Here is a 16,919-nt window from a genome sequence, read left to right on the forward strand (position 1 = left end):
TAAATCATAGCATCATTGTCTCATAATTAAATATAACCTGTGAAGGCAGTTTCCCTCCAATATCTTAAAGAAGATATGCTTCTGTCTCACTTCCTCCTGTCATCATTTTCTTTCTCTAACTTAAACAAAAGGGTGTTCATTGGAACAATTTCAATAAAAATTGACAAATAAATGCCTGGCAGACAAAACCTTCTATTTTAAACTTAAAATTGTTTGCCAAAAATGTCAAGTTATAATTAAGCCAATGAAAATTAGCGCTATAAATAGTGATCAGAAGTGAATAAAATGTAACATTATTGTAGATAATTTCAGACGAGAGCAGTCCCACTTTTACATGATGATGTCCTATCAGATTGAGTCATTTTGTCAAGAATGAGTGACTCAGAATGGCAGAGCTGAAAATGTGTTGCTGGTTAAACCACAGCAGGTTAGGCAGCATCCAAGGAACAGGAAATTCGACGTTTCGGGCCACTGGCCCGAAACGTCGAATTTCCTGTTCCTTGGATGCTGCCTAACCTGCTGTGCTTTAACCAGCGACACATTTTCAGCTCTGATCTCCAGCATCTGCAGACCTCACTTTTTACTCAGAATGGCAGAGGCCTAGTCTCAACTCAGGATTTCACAAAACATCCCCCAATCCACACCCCCAATCACCCCAGTGTCTATTCTATCATGGCAACAGGAATAAAACTTAAATCTTAGAGGTAAGAACCAAAAAAACTGCAAATGCTGTAAATCAGAAACAGAAAGAGGAAAAGGTCTGGCAGTATCTGGAGAGAAAAATCAGAGTTAATGTTGCAGCTTGAGTGACCCTTTCTCAGTACTGCCATACCTGTTGAGCTTTTCCAGTAATTAGTGTTTTTAATTTCAGAGGTAGTTGGCAACAGCAGGTTGGGGTTTCTGAACATTGTATAGAATAGAGAACGATCGAAGAGCAATGCAAAGAGTAACAATAGGACATTTTTTCTTTGTAACAAGGGTCCAAACTGATTTGCCTCAAAACAATTAAAATACTTAATATCATGCACTGCACTGAGAACATTTATATTGTTGACAATCTTTATCCAATTTGAAGAAACTGAGTACAATAAAAGTAAAATGCCACTCTATGCACCAGATGTATAAAACCTAATTTTAGAACATTTTCAATTATTTATAGTTCTTGTTATTTCAGAACATACCTGTTCTGGGAAATAGAGAGATGTTGAAGCATTGGTAACCAGTATTCAGACAGCACCTTAAGAGATGAGATGCTGTTATCATCCAGATATAACTCTCGCAGTAACACATGATTTCCAAATTTGGGAAGCTGTCGGAAAGAAGAAGGGTGTTCGAGAAAATAGCACATTTCTGATTTTTATTGTACAAAGCAATCTGCTGTGATCGTATTTTTTGTGCATTGGTTTTTCCATTGAATAAGTGTCCATTGTCTTTGTCCTTTTCAGTTAGTTAACTCAGCTATCATATTGCACAAAACCTGCTAATTTCTACGGTAATGAACCTACAAGTTACCAGACAAATTTTAGCTCTGAAGACAATTCCTAATCAAATGAAAGCTACAGGTAATATCGTAGCTACTATTGCAATATTAGATGGTGTAAAATTTTCCAGCAATGGGTCATAAGAGCTGAGAGGGAAGAGTGCATTCCTGAATGAGTCTAGATTTCAGTCTATCAGAATATTAGTTTAAAGAGCTGGTGTTTCTACAAATCCATGACTTGATGTGATTAAATCAATATAGAGCAGTCTGGACCAATGTTGGCTTTGGTTTTAATGATCAGATCAACCTAGAAAGGGAGAGATGGGATGCAGCTTCAGCAAATTTTACTTACTTCTCTCTTTCTAAATGAAATCCAGCAGATTAACTCTTGAATGAATAGCACACATTTTATGACTGCTTATTTCACATTTCCTGTATCATTATTTATGGGGCAATATTTATAAAGCATGATAAATTACTTAACATGTCAATCATGGTCTTATTACTAATTGTCCTTCTATTATAAGGTGACAACATCAAACATCTCTATTCCATAACCTATCTTCTCACCTGGGATCCCATATGCATGGTTCACCTTTCTACCTTAATAACTCAGCATCCTGCACTAATACTTCATTTCAAGTCCATTTATTCTGACTTGTAACTATTTTATTCTCCTGTAGCTTGTGGAACAGATCCAATTTATTCTTATTCACAGGCAACCATTCTGCATCTACTTCACATGGTGGCACAACTGCCTATTTGTCAATGGTTTTTCAAACACCTAACTAATGCCAAATTCTGCATCTCAAGGGGAGAAAAATGCTTAGGAACACTTCTTCACATGTGTATCCCATCTCATGTTGCTCCTGTGCTATTTAATTTCAAATATGTTTCTTTCTTCCTGACTGTCTCTTTCTAAAATATGATTCCACTAATCCAAGGGCTGCTCTCTTCGCCTTTCCTGCCAACCATCAAACTCAAAATCAGATAAGGAAGAAACTGAATTAAAAAAACTGAGGGGATAGTAAAAGATGCCAAAGCTCCAAACCATTTTCAGCTTGTCCAAGGAATTGCTGGCTTTTAAAAGAAATGTAACATAATCAGGTCAAGCTGTAAGAATCTGGAGTTAAATTTTTAAGGAATTGGACAGGCAAACAGGTCCATACAAAGAAAGAGAGAAAGAAAATAGAATGAGACAAAGAAAGTCAAAGAGAAGACATGTGCCTGGGTATGTCTATCTGTTATAGATATATTCATGCAAAGATTATTACCTCAGACATACAAACATAGAACACAGGAGCAGAGGAGGCCATTCAGCCCTTCGAGCCTGCTCTGCCATTTATCACGATCATGGCCAATCGCCCAACTCAGTAACCTAATCCTGCTTTCTCCCCAAGACCATTGATCCCATTTGCCCCAAGTGCTTATCTAGCCACCTCTGGAATACATTCAATGTTTTGGCATCGACTGCTTCCTGTGGTAATGAATTCCACAGACTCACTACTCTTTGGGTGAAGAAATATCTCCTCATCTGAACTTTCTTTTTTAATGGAACCTGATTCACAGCAACAGAAAGAATACATGCCAAACAATAGTGTTATATGACACACAGCTCAATGTGTGTGATTACAGGAGAATCAATCATTATTTTAGTGCTAAAGAACAACTGTTAAGTATTGAAAGTACATATAGCACATTATATGATATAGCATTCACATTCTTATAAATCAGCTTACCTAACTTCACACATCTGGAGATATGTTCTGTATATAATATAGTAATAGCACATCACCACAACGACTCGTGGCTCAATGAGCAACCTATCATCATCATCACCATCATCATCTCAGGGCAATTGGCAACTAGTGATGGCCAAATAATGCAACCAATAGACAACAGGTGCAGGAGTTGGCCATTCTGCCCTTCGATCCTGCACCACCATTCAATATGATCATGGCTGATCATCCTTAATCAGTATCCTGTTCCTGCCTTATCTCCATAACCCTTGATTCCACTATCCTTGAGAGCTCTATCCAACTCTTTTTTAAATGAATCCAGAGACTGAGCCTCCACTGCCCTCTGGGCACAGCATTCCACACAGCCACCACTCTCTGGGTGAAGAAGTTTCTCCTCACCTCTGTCCTAAATGGTCTGTCCCGTATTTTTAAGCTGTGTCCTCTGATTCGGCACTCACCCATCAGCGGAAACATGTTTCCTGCCTCCAGAGTGTCCAATCCTTTAATAATCTTATATGTCTCAATCAGATTCCCTTTCAGTCTTCTAAACTCAAGGGTATACAAGCCTGTTCGCTCCAGTCTTTCAGTGTAAGGCAATCCCGCCATTCCAGGAATTGACCTCGTAAACCTACGCTGCACTCCCTCAATAGCCAGAATGTCTTTCCTCAAATTTGGAGACCAGAACTGCACACAGTACAGATGTAGTCTCACCAGGGCCCTGTACAGCTGCAGAAGAACCTCTTTGCTTCTATACTCAATCCCTTTTGTTATGAAGGCCAGCATGCTATTAGCCTTCTTCACTAGCTGCTGTACCTGCATGCTTACCTTCATTGACTAGTGTACAAGAACACCCAGATCTCTCTGTACTGCCCCTTTATCTAAATTGATTCCATTTAGGTAGTAATCTGCCTTCCTGTTCTTGCCACCAAAGTGAATAACTATACATTTATCCACATTAAACTGCATCTACCATGCATCTGCCCACTCACCTAACTTGTCCAGGTCACCCTGTAAATCTCCTAACTTCCTCATCACATTTCACCCTGCCATCCAGCTTAGTATCATCAGCAAATTTGCTAATGTTATTGCTAATACCATCTTCTATATCATTAACATATATTGTAAAAAATCATAGAAATTTTCTTTTTTGAAAAATGTGAAACATAAAAGTAAGTTAATCTGCGAACATTTTTTTAAAAAGTATGAAAAATAACATTAGTTTATGTAAGCTGTTATTTTCCTTTTCAATGATGCATATACATTGCTATATGACAAAGGAAAGACCTAAGGATATGAAAAAGAAAAATACAGAAGTTATGAACAAATTTGTATTCACTTACATAGAACACATTAAGAGCTCATTCCATTCTTGATGTGAGGGACTTTAGAAATTATTTCAGCATGTCCCAAAAATGCTTCACAGCCAATTCAGTTATTGTTGATTGTTATACTGTTGTATTGCAGGAAATGTAGCAACCAATGCATAGACCAGAATCCCCATAAGACAATGAAATACATAATGGCATAATGTGATGCTTGTTGAGTTAAAAAGAAGTGTTGGTCAGCCCAATAAATAAGCCTCTTACTCTTCTTTAAACAATAAGATCTTTTATATTTACATGAATCAGCATACAAGTCCTTAGCTTTATGGCTTATCCAAAAGATGGTTCCTCGGTATTGCACAATGTCAACCTGGATTATTTGCTTCTGTCTCTGGAGTGGAGTTTGAACTCATAACATCCTGACTTAGTGCTACCATTGAGTAAAGGTTGACATTTGCAATCAAGGGAAAAAAGCAGTAAAGCACAGTTTGCTTTGCGAAGCTCTTTTAATTGCAATATTGTGTATCAATGTTTAGATTCTCTACAGTGTGGAAACAGGACAGTTAGCCCAATAAATCCACAGTGACCCTCTGAAGAGTAACCCACCCAGATCCATTTCCCCCTGACTAATGCACCTAACGCTATGGGCAATTTAGCATGGCCAATTCACCTGACCTGCACATCTTTGGACTGTGGGAGGAAACTGGAGCACTCAGAGGAAACCCATGTAAATACTGGGAGAGTGTGCAAACTCCACACAGACAGTCACCCAAGGCTGAAATCGAATCTGGGTCCCTGGTACTGTGAGACAGCAATACAAATTTAGTTATAACACAAACACTCACTGTGGCAGGAGGACTAATGGTGTGTATGTGCTTTCACAATTAAAAATTTTATAATGATTGCATGGCAGGTTGCTGACGTTGGTGCTGATGACGTGACAACAAGGCAAACTGGGATTATGAGCTCTGAGTGAACTGTGCCTTTAATTAACCAATCAAATTGAAAGATTGTGAAATTGCACCAGTACTGACAAGGAAGTATTATACATTTGCATGGTTAGGACTTCTGTGCTACAGTGTTAGTGTTAATATATCTAGGCGAGGAGGCCTGGGTCAAGTCCTACCTGCTCCAGAGATGTATAGCTAGACAGTTCTGAAAAAGGGTCACTAGACTTCAAATGGTAACTGTTTTCTGTCTATAAAAACTGCCAGATTTGCTAAGCCTCTGCAGCAATTTTTGTTTGTTTGAATAACTATAAAAACTTGAACAAGTGGGATTCCACACCAGAAATAGTTAATTTTTAGTGGCAGTAATTAGCAATAATTGAATCATTATGAAGTTCCTTTAACTGAAATGGACACAACTTAACTTTTAGTGATGAGTTTAGTTCACATTCACGGTGAAATAATGTAGCTTCATGCCATTGAGTGCACTTCATTGGTAAGACAGTCAACCTAGGTTTTCTGTATCATTATTTTTTGAGCAAGAGGGTGAAATCCTACTTATGAGAAGCTAAAGGACAAGCAGCTTGATGTGGATAGAAATTTACAGATTTCCACGATTAATCACAGTGTGTCTTTGGCTAAGATGGTAGAGCATTTGTAAATAAATAATGACGAGATTCAGTGTGGAACTTTTTCAGGCACAGAACGACATGGGTATTCGTAAGAAAGTTGGGAAACGTGTGAGATGGATTGGATAGGCTGTATCATGGGGATCCTCACTTGCACACTTTATATTCATCCACTTCACTGCTCACTATATCCTTTTTTGCACTTTTCCCTCTCACCCAGAACTGAAGTGCTCACTGTGCTACTGTCTTGATTTGTCTTTTAATCTAAATACAAAGCCAGGCAGCTTGTCATGCCTGCCAGTAGTCACCAGTTAAGGGAGTGCTGAAATATAATCTCACACCTGCACCATTTACCCGCCACATATGGGGCAAAGATGCCACATGCTCATTAACAAAATGGCCATCATTCAAAGTCTGCAGGGAAGTATTTTACTTTTTTGAAAACAGTTTACAGTGACATCAATTTTTTTTTGAAATCTGAGTTCTGAAGAAAAGTCACTGGACCCGAAACGTTTTCTTCACAAGTGCTGTCAGACATGCTGAGTTCTCCCAGCAATTTCTGTTTTTGTTTGAGATCAAAATATTTTGATCATATCACATATTGTGACACTGAATGTAACCCAGTTGTAAAACAAAAGAACACAAGGCTGTTAGTTGTGACTTCAACTTATTATAAAACAGTTTTCTTTTCTTGTTGTAACCATAACTGCACGTTACCTCAGAAAGATTGTTGTTTTGTAACTTCAGGGTTTGAAGAAGCCCACAGTTATCAATGCCTTCTACGCTGTCAAGGTAGTTAAAGGAGCAATCAAGGTAGAGCAGGGTAGGAGTTTCACTTAAACCTTTGGTACTTATTAACTCATTATGATCCACAACAAGCCTCTGAAGCTTTTTGAAAGATTCCAGACCACCTAGAAAATCATGAATTTAAAAACAAAAGTCAGCATAACAAACATATGTAACCTAAACAGTGAAATTCTGAGGGCTACCAAACATTCCAAACAATTCATGTTCTCTATTGATTTTTACTTGCCTGCTTTTGCCATTGTGTACAACATTAACTTAAGAGGAATGGAAGACGCAAAGGAATTCTATTCCACTAGTACAACTCACAATGGAACTCAGAATTTTTAGGTGTATGCATACACTTACATTTAAGACTACACTACTCTACTTTCTACCTGAATAAGTTTGCAGAAAAAGAACGTACAATATTCATATTTCAAGTATTCCGAGTTCTTTGTACTTATTTATATGCAAATGAATAAAAGTGGAATAAAGTACTAGGAAAAGGTGACAGTGAATAAAATGATGATCAACAAATCCATAAAGTGCATAAGCACTGAAAATGTCACCATAGCATAACTGATGTAGCTTTGAACATAGTACTTACCTCTCCTAATACCCTGCTCATAGACAATATAATGCAGATAATGAAATCCGGTATTTTTAGATTTGAGAGGAAGATTGATAGGTAATAGCAGAAAAGAAAATAATCTGTATTGGTTTTTAAAGTTCATATTAATTTCACATAATATTCTAAGTAAACATGGTAATTTATTTTATTTAGAAAACAGTTCAAAACTGGTTCCCTGTGCAGGGGTGATACTTGGAAAGAGTAAGGATGCTCAGCAACTTGTGTGTTAGAGGACTAGATTGCATTACACACATTTGGTCCATGTGTATTCTTTTGTGAGAGCTTCAAAAATCAAATGAGAGCACACCGCAGGTACAAACAGAGGAGTAACAACCATAAAATGCTCACCTATCCGAGTGATATTATTGTGTGATAACTCAAGGACTTGGAGGTTGCTGCAGTTCTCCAGACCATGTATAGAGGTTATCTGATTGTGACTGAGCAGAAGAATACACAGATTTTCTAACTCAAGGCAGTGAATATGCTTGATCTTATTCTCCTAAGTGAAAAAGTAAAACATTTAATATTTATCAACTTAGAATTATTATAATTGGACATTGTAGATATTGTCACATTACCAATACCAGGTTTTTATTGGTAAAATAAACTGATCTTTTTTGTGAGTGAACAAATCAGAACTGTTACTATGTTGGTTATTCTAGACTATAACCAATTCTCATTTCATTAGTCTTTAGAAAGAACCAGTGCTCTATGGTTCTGGTCTACAGTTTGGCAAGGTGATATTTTAATAAATTAAAACCAATGCACTGCAGACACCTTAGAGATAGGCATCAATAATATTATTTCAGCTGGTGTCCTTACTTTCAAAATGGAAGCAGTATGTACATACAATTTTTCTCTATAATATTGAACAATCTGCTAAGGTTATCTTTCGCATCTTATCAATTGTATCAATACTTAGAATCTCCCTCCCATACATTTTTAGACTTACATTTATTTTTCAAGAGTGTTCATTTGAAACATTAATTAAGTTCTATAATGGAATGCATTTTAATATTTATCAGCAGTATGGCAGTCACAGGAAAATATTTGTATTTATATTGCACTTGCAATATAAAACAATATCGAGACACGTAAGGAGCTAGTAGAGCTGATGACCATATGGATAGTCAATGGGATAGATTTCAAGTAGTTTAAGAAAGGAATTCCAAAACGTAAGACATTGACGCAGAGGCACAGACGCCAATGGAAGATTAATTAAAATTGGAAATGCTCAACATGCCAGAATCAGAGGAGGATAACAATGTCAGAGTGTTGAGGGATAAGAAAGTGCAAGACCACACAGGGATTTGAAAATGGATCAGACTTGGAGCTGCTGTAAGCCAGCAAGCACAGAGGTAATATGTGGATGAGAATTGATGCAAGTTAGAATTTAGAGAGCAGAGCTATCAATTTGCTTAAATTTATGAAGAGAAGAAGAGAGGTTGGCCTGGAATATATTTGAATAATGAAATTCAGAGACATAGGCATTGATGAGGACTTCAGTATGGGCTGAGGCAGGGATAGAGCTAGACTCAAGTGGAAGTAGGTATTGATCGCAATCCGAAGCTCAAGTCAGTTTCAGTTTAGACATTCAAGTCGGAAACAGTATTGCTAGCTTGGGAACAAGGGACAAAAACCAAAAACGAAAGCTTGTGTGAGGAAACACTGAGAAAGGCAGTCAGCAGCAGACAAGAGAAGGAAGCCAACAAAATCTAGTGGAGCAGGCGCAAGAAGATACTGTGACAGGCAGTAAGCAAGACATGGTCAAGCAGGGGAGAGAAGGATTATGAACAGCTAAAGAAGTCAGTGAGACAAAGATCACAAGACAGGGACTCAACATCACCTAGTAGAGCAGGAGAGAAATGAATCCCAAAACAGGCAATCAGCAACAGAGCTACATTCTTTGCTGCAGCTTGGAAAGATTTTGTTTTTTATTTTGTTTTTTTCCCTTCAGTTTAAAGTAGTTAGTCCAAGAGCAGGATTATAGCATAGCAGGACAGCTCAGCTCCATGGAATGGCCATCTTGTGTCACATGGAAAGTCATGGGCATTTCATGTAGCCTAGACAATCACAACATCTAATCTCTGGATGTGTCATCAGCTGCAAAAACCTGAGTTCCACGTTATAAAGTCACTGTCATCTTTAAGTGAAACTGAAACATGTGGGTAGCATTTTTAGGAATGCATTCACACCACAGATTAAGAACAGACACACACAGAGGGAATGGGAAAGATCAGGCACACAGATAGGGAATGGATGTTTGCTGGGGAATCTAGAAAGACCAGACAAATAGTGCACAGAGACATATCACTCATTAGCTGGTTTTCCATGTTGGATCCTGGTGAGGGCAATGGTTCATTAGAGCAATCCAGAGGAACGTAGGTGTGGCACTGTAATGGCTCACCTATACAGAGTGTGGGAGAGAAGGGTAGAAAGGCAATAATGGTCAGTAATTCAACAGTGAGGAGCATATAAAGGTATTTCAGTGGCTGTGAACATGACTGCAGGATGGTATGTGTTTCCCTGGCGCCTGGATCAAGAATGTCACACAGCGCAACTTTAGAACATTCTTTTGGGGAGGTTGAAGAACCAGAGTTCATTACCATGTGAAAGAAGGGTGGGATTCTGAAGTATAATTTAGCAAACTAGGCAAGAGACTGAGAAGGAAGCCCTCTAGATCCTCATCTCAGGATTGCTCCCATATGCTAGTGAGTATGGAAATAGTAAGGTTGAGTGAATGATCACAGGTCTGGAAAAAATGGTGCTGGAGGGAAGACTGGCACCAGTTCAAGAAGGATGGGTTGCTTCTTAGCAGGACTGACACTAATATCTTGGTGGGAGATTTGTTGCTGCTGTTGGGAGAATTTAAGTTAGTTTGTCAGGGGAATAGAATCCCCAGAGAATTCATATAGAACAAAAAAAAAGCTGATTTTATGGGAAGTAGCGAAGATATACATAATGTACAATGCAGCAGAAACACGTCTTAGAATCAACCAGGGTAAAGTTGTAGAATGGTGTGAAAAAAAGCAAAATTAAAAGCATTCAATCTGAATGTATGCAATATTCACAACAAGATGGTCAAATGATGGTGTTAAAAGCCAAAAGGTCTGATTTAATTGCCATTGCAGAGACATGGACGCATGATGACCAAGACTGAATACTGAAACATATTCAGCATTCAGATGGGATAGACATAAAAGAAAAGGAGGTGGGGTAGTGCTAATAATAACAGAAGGGATTAATGTATTTATGGAGAGGATCTCAGATCAGAAAAACAGGGTCTTGAATCAGTTTGATGGAGCTAAGAAACAGCAAGGGGCAGAAAACATCAAAAGGAATGGTTACAGACTTTCAACAGTAGTGGGAATGTAGGGCACAGTATAAATTAGCAAAATATTGGTGAATATAGCAAGAGTGACTTCAATCTAATTTAGACAATGTAAACCTAATGAGCATCAATGCTGTGGAGGAAGAACTTTTGGAATTTGGTTGTAACAGTTTTCTGGAGCAATATGTCGAGGAACAAACAGGGTCACAGAGTATTTTAGATGTAGTATCATGCAACAACAAAGGAATAATTAAATTAGTGTTATAAAAGAACTTTTAGGGAATAATGACCTTGGTATGATAGAATTTATTATTATCTTTGAAAAAAAAGGCTCAATCGGAAACTGGTGTCTTAAATCCAAGCAAGGGCAATTGTGATGTTGCAGATAGGAAGTCGACAGTGTTAGATTGAAAAAAATATGTTTCACAGTAGATAAATAAGGGCTAATATTTTAAAAATTAATCCTTGCTTTTGTAAAAAAAAAATACATTCTGATAAGGAAAAATATCCAACAGTAAAAACAATGAAGCCACACTTAGAAGGGAAGTTAAAAATAGTATGAGATCAAGGGAGAAGGCTTATAAAATTGACAGACAATTGGAAAAATTTTAGAATTCAGCAAAAGAAACTGAGAGATTGATTTTCTAAAAAAGGATAGATTTTGAATGTGACAGCAAGAAGCATAAAAATATATTGTAAATTGCTATGGGTATGTAACAAGGAAAAGATTAGCAAAAACAAATGTCCCTTACAGGCACAGACAGAAGAACTTATATGAGGAAATAGAGAAGGTACTTTTGTGTCAGTCTTCACAGAGGAAGATACAAGAAGTAACCCTGAAATAATGCAAATTGAAGTATCTAGTTAGAGCGTATGAAACTGAAAGATATTATTCGTACAAAAGGAGACATTAATGGGACTGAAATGGGATTCAAAGACCTTCACCCAAGAGAGTTGAAAGAGATGGTTAGAGCAATATCATTTTGGTGATGTTCTTTCAAAATTCTAATCTGCAACAGTGCGAGAGATAGGGAAATTACAAAATGTAACGTTACTAAAAAAGAGAGAAAACAGGGAACTACAGATCCGTTAGCCTGATATCAGTAGCAGGGAAAATAGCAGAAGAATTTCTTCAATTGAGGAAAAAAGAATTTTACCACCTACCTTACCCTGAAAAAAACCCCAAAATGTACCACCAAAGACACACAAGCATAGGTAACAAGTTTAAAGCTAATGGGGAGGAAGGCATACAGTAAAGGCAGGAATTGCCATTTAAAGTTTTCAAGAGGCCTTGAGGTGTAAGACTTTAAACCTGGGGCTAAATTGTTTAAAAATTTAGAGCAGCATGGTGAAGTTATAGATTTTATGTTCTCAGTGAATGGTTGATGTCCAAAGTTACATTTTCACTGGATACTGAATTTAAGGTTGAAAGAGACAATGAAAGAAAAGCTTCCAGATTTTTGTAGTTATCAATTCTTTTTTTTTGCTCTTTGCTTTGATGCTTAAAACAGTTGTTTGTATTCTGGAATCTGCTCCATTTTTCTTCCAAACTGAACAGTCCAGAAGTAACTTTTCATCTCCCATATGAACTGGTCATACAAATGTGATTAAACAAGAGGTGCAAATGTCTTGCCTTGTTTGTCTGGTTTCATTGTCTTTGAATGAAACTGTAATTTTAGTGCAGACAGGTTTTGAAAATCTTACACTGGTCTCACGAAGCTAGCCTCAATCTGTGATCAAGTCACATCAACCAATTTAGATTAGTATTTGTCCTATATGTTTTAAAACTCTTTAGTCCATGAAGGTCTTGGATATTCAAATCGGATAGTAGAAGTAAAATATCACTAGTGTGTGCCTACTGTTATGAAGGTTGTGTCTTTTTATTTTTCACTTTTTCTAATTGTGGACTTAGATTGAAAAAATTGGATCTGTATAACAGGTAAATGAGAACTTTGGTAATATTTTTAACTTTTGTTACAACTCCAGGGCTGAACTGCCAGCACTGCCGCAGTGAGGCCTGACACCATTATCATTACAAACTGCACTGACAAACTCATGGCTTTTACATGTGGAGATCTTGGCATTCAACAAATGCACTAATTATTTGCAAAGAAATTGGCAAGAGCTGATATTAACAGCATATGTTTAACAGGTATGGGCTGCCAAAGAAAGTTTGACATTCTGGTAGCCAAATATTTTGAATCTAAATTACATTAGGAGGTTTTGGTACAGCAGCTCTGAAAATAAAAGCTAAATTGTCTTGCATATATTAACCTAATGTCTGCACTCAAGCCACAGCTTCATTAGTCTCACCTGGAAGCAAAGTGCTGAATAATTACAGTAGTGAATGCTCCCTTCTGACTTCCATTGCTCCACTTCTTTTTGAGTGTCTGCTGGCCTTCAGTCAACATCTTCTCATTACAGTGAGGGCTAAGAATAGGACCCAATGAAAACGCTCCCATGTAGTCAGTTGGGACAGGTTACTATGTTGAAAATGCCATATTTATGATTACGATTTGGAGGTATTGTATTTGAAATTACAATTACGGTACCAAATTTGATTGTGAAAAAGCAGTTGTATTGCTTACAAAGGATAAACTGTTTTAGGAAGATTTAATTTTAAGCACATTGACCCGGATATTCTGAAACCCTCTTTCCAATTCAGACCAGACAAAGAAATACACACTGATCTCTGGAGTTCACTGTTCAAATTTCCAGACCAAGGGCTTTCCAACCTGAAGTCTAGTCCAGGCCAGGATTCCATTCAGCCCGCAGCAAAATGGATTCGGATTGAAATCCCACCCCTTTCTCAACACTAGCTGCTAACAAGATATAAAGACACTGAAGGTATTTTGACAACTGTTGAGAGAAGGCAAGTGAGAGGTGAAGTAAGCGGCAGAGGAGTACAGATGGCAGGGAGGTGGGAAGTACTGGTGGCATTTGGGTAGGACTGATGGTAGGTGGATGAGGCATCTAGGTAACAGGGTGGTGAGGGATGTGGTAGGATGAAGTCAGGTCCAGTAATAGACAAGGAAAGGTCTGCACCAGTAGGGGAGGGAGGGAGAGTTTAGTTGTTGTCACTTTGGTTCCATAGTAGAAGCTGGGGGAGAGAGTGGAGTGGCTCCAGATAACCGGTAATTGCCATTCAAAGGCTTAAATATCCTGACAATTCCCAGTCAGTGCATCAGGACTTTCACTTTGCCCGAAAGCACATTTTCCAGGGAATGTCTAGTTTCCAACTATCCAGAAACTGGGAGATCTGCACCAATTTATTGTACAACAAGGAGACAGTTTCCATTTCATGCCTTTCCTAATATTTAATGGACTACCTTGGAGAAAGTTATTGCCAAGCTAGAATTATGCTCAGGATAACCTGTTCCTTTAAGGCTAACGGGTACACTCTGAAGGAATGTTTTCCAAATGGGCATATCCTCAGGTAAATTATACGGCAGTTGCCGAGGGACACTTGTTTGTGAAAAAAATTGAAGTACTAATTCACTTCTTCCCAAGACTCCCTGGTCCATGGGTTTGCTCATGCAATAACTTTATATTTACTTTCAAATACCTAGCATCACTTTAGAAGCAAATATGTTGTCAAGGTTAGTGGACACAAGCAAAAAATAAACACTTATCTTTCAAATATTGTTTAATGATGATTTACTGCTGTTTTATCAATGTAATATTTAAACCATTTGAAAGTGCAACATAGTATTGTTCACACCTATCAGGTGTAACAGGAAATAATTCAATAAATGTTGGCAATAGGACCTAGGACAACATACAATTAGAGACTAATAACTATTCAAAAGCAAACTTTCTTTTTACCTGCACATCGATGTACTTTAAACCTTTGCAATTATTGATACCCTCCAATGTCTCTATTCCACAGTTTTGAAGTGTTAGTGACTGGATTTGGAGGCATTGTGAAAATGTGGATAGGCTGAAACCAGGTAAATCTTGAAGAGTGACTGTTCTAACCTGTGTTCAATAAATAAGCTTTAGTACACAGGGAATCACTCAAATCATATTCCTAAATTTTGTAAGAGACATGATGGAAGAAAATGAATTTGTCAGTACGATTGCAACTTGGGTTGGTTTCCACACTTAAGTCTGGATCCCCAGGAAACTTAAACATTCAGATTTAATGATGATTTCCAAAACGAAATCTTACTTTTCAGATCCCAATAAATTATTTCAACTGCTTATGAAAGTAAATTCAAAGCTGGTGGTAAACCTGGTACATGGACACGAAATGGCAAACCAAAACAAGTCAGAGAACTAGCACGATTCTCAGAATTTAATTGAATCATCATACCTTTTGAATACCTATAAGATCCAATCTGTGGCACATCTAAGATGTTACCCTGAAGGTTTTGATCATGAAAACTTTCATTGGATTTTGCAATGTTACTCAATATTTAAAAGGACATAAATGTAGTTCCCCTACCAGGTCAATTTGTGGTGACTGAAAGGTACCCTATAAATTTGTGTGAGCACATACACACAGTATTATCAAGGTAACCTTTCCGTTACCTACTAGAAATGAGCAACCTCCCCATTTCACCAATGAACAGAATTTGTGGACAAAACACTGCCCCTCTGAGCTTAAATCAGGTCACATTGGACTGCACTGCACCAAAAGCATAAATGAATCCTCCATTACCCACACTTCTGTCCCTGGAGTGAAAACTGCATGGTAAACCCTGATCTCATTGAAGATATATCTAGCCTTCTCAGCCAACTGAGAATAAAGTGTTTTTCCAATTCCATTTCCATCATATCCTCTCTGGGAAATGACTCCTCCACACACCCACTATTGGCTTTCACCCCATCACAGAGGGTGAACTCAGCCTTCTCCCCCAAAAGGGAGAAAACTTCCCCTGCACCAACTGAAGAGAAAACAAGACTTTCCCTTTCCAAATCACTGAGCAGAAATTTAGCCTTCACTAAAACAAAATAAATATCTCCTAACATCAGATCATACTGAAGTTTTCTCTTCCAAAGGTTCAGCCTTTTTAGCTGCTTCTGTGAACTTAACTCATGATGCATCCACTAAAAAAACACCCAGCACTCAAGTTCACTTTCAAAATGGAGGAGTCCCTTTCCTTGAGGAACAAGTTGCGAAATCTGCTAATGAATTCTCCAGTATTGCCTGCTGCAAGCCTACATTCACTGGCAAATATAATTGTTCTTCCCTTTGAAATGTAATACTCTTGCCTCTGTCCTGATGAGTGCACATAGAGATGCTTCAAGAGCTTGTCTCTTTTTTCAGTAATATTCAAATTCTATACTATCAGTATCTTCACTAATTTCATGCCACCTATTCCCAAAACTTAAAATACTCAAAGGGCAAAGGTAACATATAACATACAATATGTTGTCGATCTATGTCAATTGGACAAATCAGGCAACCCATGCTTGATTTTAACTTCAACAAGCAATAAAACTACGCATGGGTACAAATAGGCTGCCATTTGACCATGCGTTTGTACCACTTTCCTGGCAAATGCCAATTTCACTCATCATATTTTGTTTAATAGCACAAAATAAAATGGTCTAAGTGAAGCAGGACTTTTTTTTATTTCTGCAGTCAACACCATGGCTTGACTAGTGAACCATTTTCACATCAGTATTGCATAATAAGACTAAATACTCATTTTCAAAATATCCTGCTGTATTGAATAAATGAACCTATTTAAATATGGTCGCCAATGAAATATTTACTTAACACAAAAGTCTAGCACATTTCTTTTGGATCGCTTTAGTGATGCCGTGGGAATAACTATAGGGAATTACATCACATATTTTAAAACACTGACATGGGAAATCCTCCAGATTTCAACAAACACTATCTAAAGAATTGATCAAAATTCTCTGCAGAGTTAAACTGTCTTTTGACAAAAACGCTCTCCCACATTTTAATAAATCTGTAGTTACATTCTTTGATGTCTGTTTATTTCAGCAATGCCATAACTGTTACACAAGGGAATGGGGGTAGTAATATCCAAAGCCAGCTGTAAACATTCTCAATCGCCCTAGGCGTTTTCACTGATT

The 16,919-nt window shown here is 37.6% G+C and overlaps 1 protein-coding gene across 1 annotated transcript in view; it reads right to left on the minus strand.

The window, feature by feature from the left end:
* The window catches only part of lrriq1 (leucine-rich repeats and IQ motif containing 1), a 185,301-nt gene that overhangs the window by 141,125 nt on the left and 27,257 nt on the right, over window positions 1–16,919 (minus strand). The window contains exons 9-12 of the mRNA XM_060840054.1: window positions 14,691–14,843; window positions 7,883–8,033; window positions 6,835–7,028; window positions 1,182–1,309 (exon numbers count right to left, since the gene is read on the minus strand). Coding sequence (XP_060696037.1) covers window positions 1,182–1,309; window positions 6,835–7,028; window positions 7,883–8,033; window positions 14,691–14,843 — 626 coding nt within the window. The remainder of the gene's footprint in view (window positions 1–1,181; window positions 1,310–6,834; window positions 7,029–7,882; window positions 8,034–14,690; window positions 14,844–16,919) is intronic.

The sequence above is a fragment of the Hemiscyllium ocellatum genome, chromosome 19, assembly GCF_020745735.1.
Source record: "Hemiscyllium ocellatum isolate sHemOce1 chromosome 19, sHemOce1.pat.X.cur, whole genome shotgun sequence".
NCBI lineage: Eukaryota > Metazoa > Chordata > Chondrichthyes > Orectolobiformes > Hemiscylliidae > Hemiscyllium > Hemiscyllium ocellatum.